Source organism: Mastomys coucha, unplaced genomic scaffold (genome assembly GCF_008632895.1).
Source record: "Mastomys coucha isolate ucsf_1 unplaced genomic scaffold, UCSF_Mcou_1 pScaffold11, whole genome shotgun sequence".
Classification (NCBI taxonomy): domain Eukaryota; kingdom Metazoa; phylum Chordata; class Mammalia; order Rodentia; family Muridae; genus Mastomys; species Mastomys coucha.
The window spans coordinates 22,826,919-22,829,458 of record NW_022196893.1 but is presented as its reverse complement, the minus strand read 5'-3'; the positions used below and the strand labels follow the sequence as shown (position 1 = coordinate 22,829,458).

The 2,540-nt window shown below is 40.9% G+C and overlaps 1 protein-coding gene across 1 annotated transcript in view; it reads right to left on the bottom strand.

Moving 5' to 3' along the window:
* The window catches only part of Muc19 (mucin 19, oligomeric), a 77,364-nt gene that overhangs the window by 46,975 nt on the left and 27,849 nt on the right, over positions 1 to 2,540 (bottom strand). Inside the window, 1 exon segment of the mRNA XM_031359571.1 lies at positions 168 to 407. Coding sequence (XP_031215431.1) covers positions 168 to 407 — 240 coding nt within the window.

Here is a 2,540-nt window from a genome sequence, read left to right as displayed (position 1 = left end):
AGCAGTGTGGGAAGGACCCACGTGAGCAGCGACACCCAGAGCAGTGTGGGAAGGACCCACGTGAGCAGTGATACCCAGAGCAGTGTGGGAAGGATCCACGGGAACAGTGACTCCGGGAGTAGTGTGGGAAGGACCCACATGAGCAGAAGTGCTCAGAGCAGCACTACCTTGCTGTGGCAGTCCCTGAAGGTATTATCCCTGAGAATTTCACATCTCTTCTCAGCCCAGGCTTTGCAATATGGATTCGAGTCACACGGGAAGCTCTGAGTTACTGTATCTGAACATTCCTGAGTTGTTTTCCAGCTGTTTGCAAATTCCAGGGCTCCTGCAGCTACTGAAGAGTGCCTTGTTGTGAAGTCATCCTTAAGATCACCATTGTTATTTCCACAAAGACCGCACACTTTGTTCTGTGTTGATTGAAGGGGCAAAAATTCACAGTACAAGATCAATTGCATGGTCAAGTCGCTTCCATAGAGATAGAGCAACATATGCAAGTCAATAAACATATTACAGATAACATATTATTAAGCATAATATATTAAAATATAAATAAAGTATATTATAAATAATAGATCAAGTTATGGGCACCAGGACAACTCACTTAGTCATCTCTATAGAGAAAAGGCTTTTGAAAAAAAATCCAACATCCCCTTGGGGTAGGAGCCCTGAGAAGACTATCCTGAAGAAATTTATCCCAAAATAACAATTTCTATATATTATGAACCTACAACTACCACAATAAATGGGGGAAACTGGATGCATTTTTACTGTTATCAGGAACAAGACATGTGTGTGCACTTTCTCCATTCTTATTTAATATTGTACTTGAGGTCTTAGCAAGAGAAATAAAGGAAAGAGAAGAAAATTAAAAGGATATACACAGGAAAGGAAGAAGTCAAAGTACTTTCCTTTGCAGCAAATGGTTCTATACATAAATACATAAAGGTCTGCCAGATAACTGATAAGCACCTTTGATAGTATGGCAAAATACCAAACTAATATAAAAAGCAAAACAAAAAAACCCCAAAAAACAGAAGTCTTCTTATATAATAATTATCCTAGTCAGGGTCACCATTGCTGTGATGAAACACCATGACTAAGAGCAATTTGGGGAGGAATGGGTTTATTCGGCTTAGACTTCCAGATCAGTTGTTTATTGCTAAAGGAAGCCAGAACAGGAACTCAATCAAGGCAGGAGCAAGAAGGTAGGAACTGAGACAGAGGCCATGGAGGAATGCTACTTACTGGCTTGCTCCTCATGGCTTGCTCAGTGTGAACTCAAAACCAACAGCTCAAGGGTGGCCACACCTACAATGGGCTGGGCCCTCCACCATCAGCCACTACTTAAGAAAATACCTTACAAGTTTGCCTACAGTCTGATCTTATGGAGGATTTTTTCTCAATTGAGGCTCCCTCCTTTCCAGTGACTCTAGCTTGTCAAGTTTTGTCAAGTTGACATAAATCTAGTCAGCACACTACCAAATGTTCTGAGAAAGAAAATTTGAGGAAAATAAAAGATGGAAGAAACCTAAGCAAGGACATAAAAAGGCCTCTCTTTAGAATGAAAACCTGGAATTCCTATGCCTACGGATTAGAAGAATTAAAGTCGTGAAAATGGCCATCCTACCAAAGGCAAGCTGCAGATTCAATTAACACAAATAAATGTTTCAATAGCATTCTTAAGAGTAAACAGGAAAATTGTAATACTCATATGGAAGCACAGGATACCCTGGGTAGCCAAACAAACAATCCTGAGCAAAAAAAAGGCATGATGATGGGGGGAATCACTGTATCTGATTTCAGGTTGTAAGAGAGAACCATGCCAATAAAAATGATATGCTCACTCTTGGCAGAAAACCAGATACCTGAGCAAAGGGAGAGTAGAGAGGACTCAGAAAGAAAGCTATACAACAGATTGAAGTTCGCCAGTAACAGCTTCAACAACCGGTGCTGGCGAGACTGAACAGCTACCTAAAATAACTAATGTAGTAGGCATCAAAGAAATGCAAATTAGAATGATATTGGAATCTACCTCACCTCAGACTAAATAGTAGCCATGAAGATGACAACTGATCACACATGCTAAAGAATGTGGATGGAAAGGGACAGTACACACTACCGATGAAAGACCAACCACATCAGCCACCAGGCAAATCTGCTTAAAGGTCTGTGGTAAAAGTAAAAATAGGCCTTCAGGTGACTCAGCATCCCAGAGGTATTTTCACTCCAGCGTTTATCATTGGGAACACCACTCACAACCGCTGAGTAATAGAGTCAACATAAGTGCTAAGTTAGGGAAGAGGAGGCCTGATGGAGTATAGGGGACAGTGGGGACTCATGAGCAATAGGGAGGAGGGGAAGAGGAGGATGATGGGATATAGGGGACACTATGTGTAAACACATTACCTACTTTCATGAAAATGACTTACTTTATAAAATATTGTAAGAAACTAACAAGTGAAAGAACCAGCTATATAGAGGGGTCTGATTGTTCAAGCAGCATGTGTATGGTAGAGGATTGCAAAATCGATCATCAATAG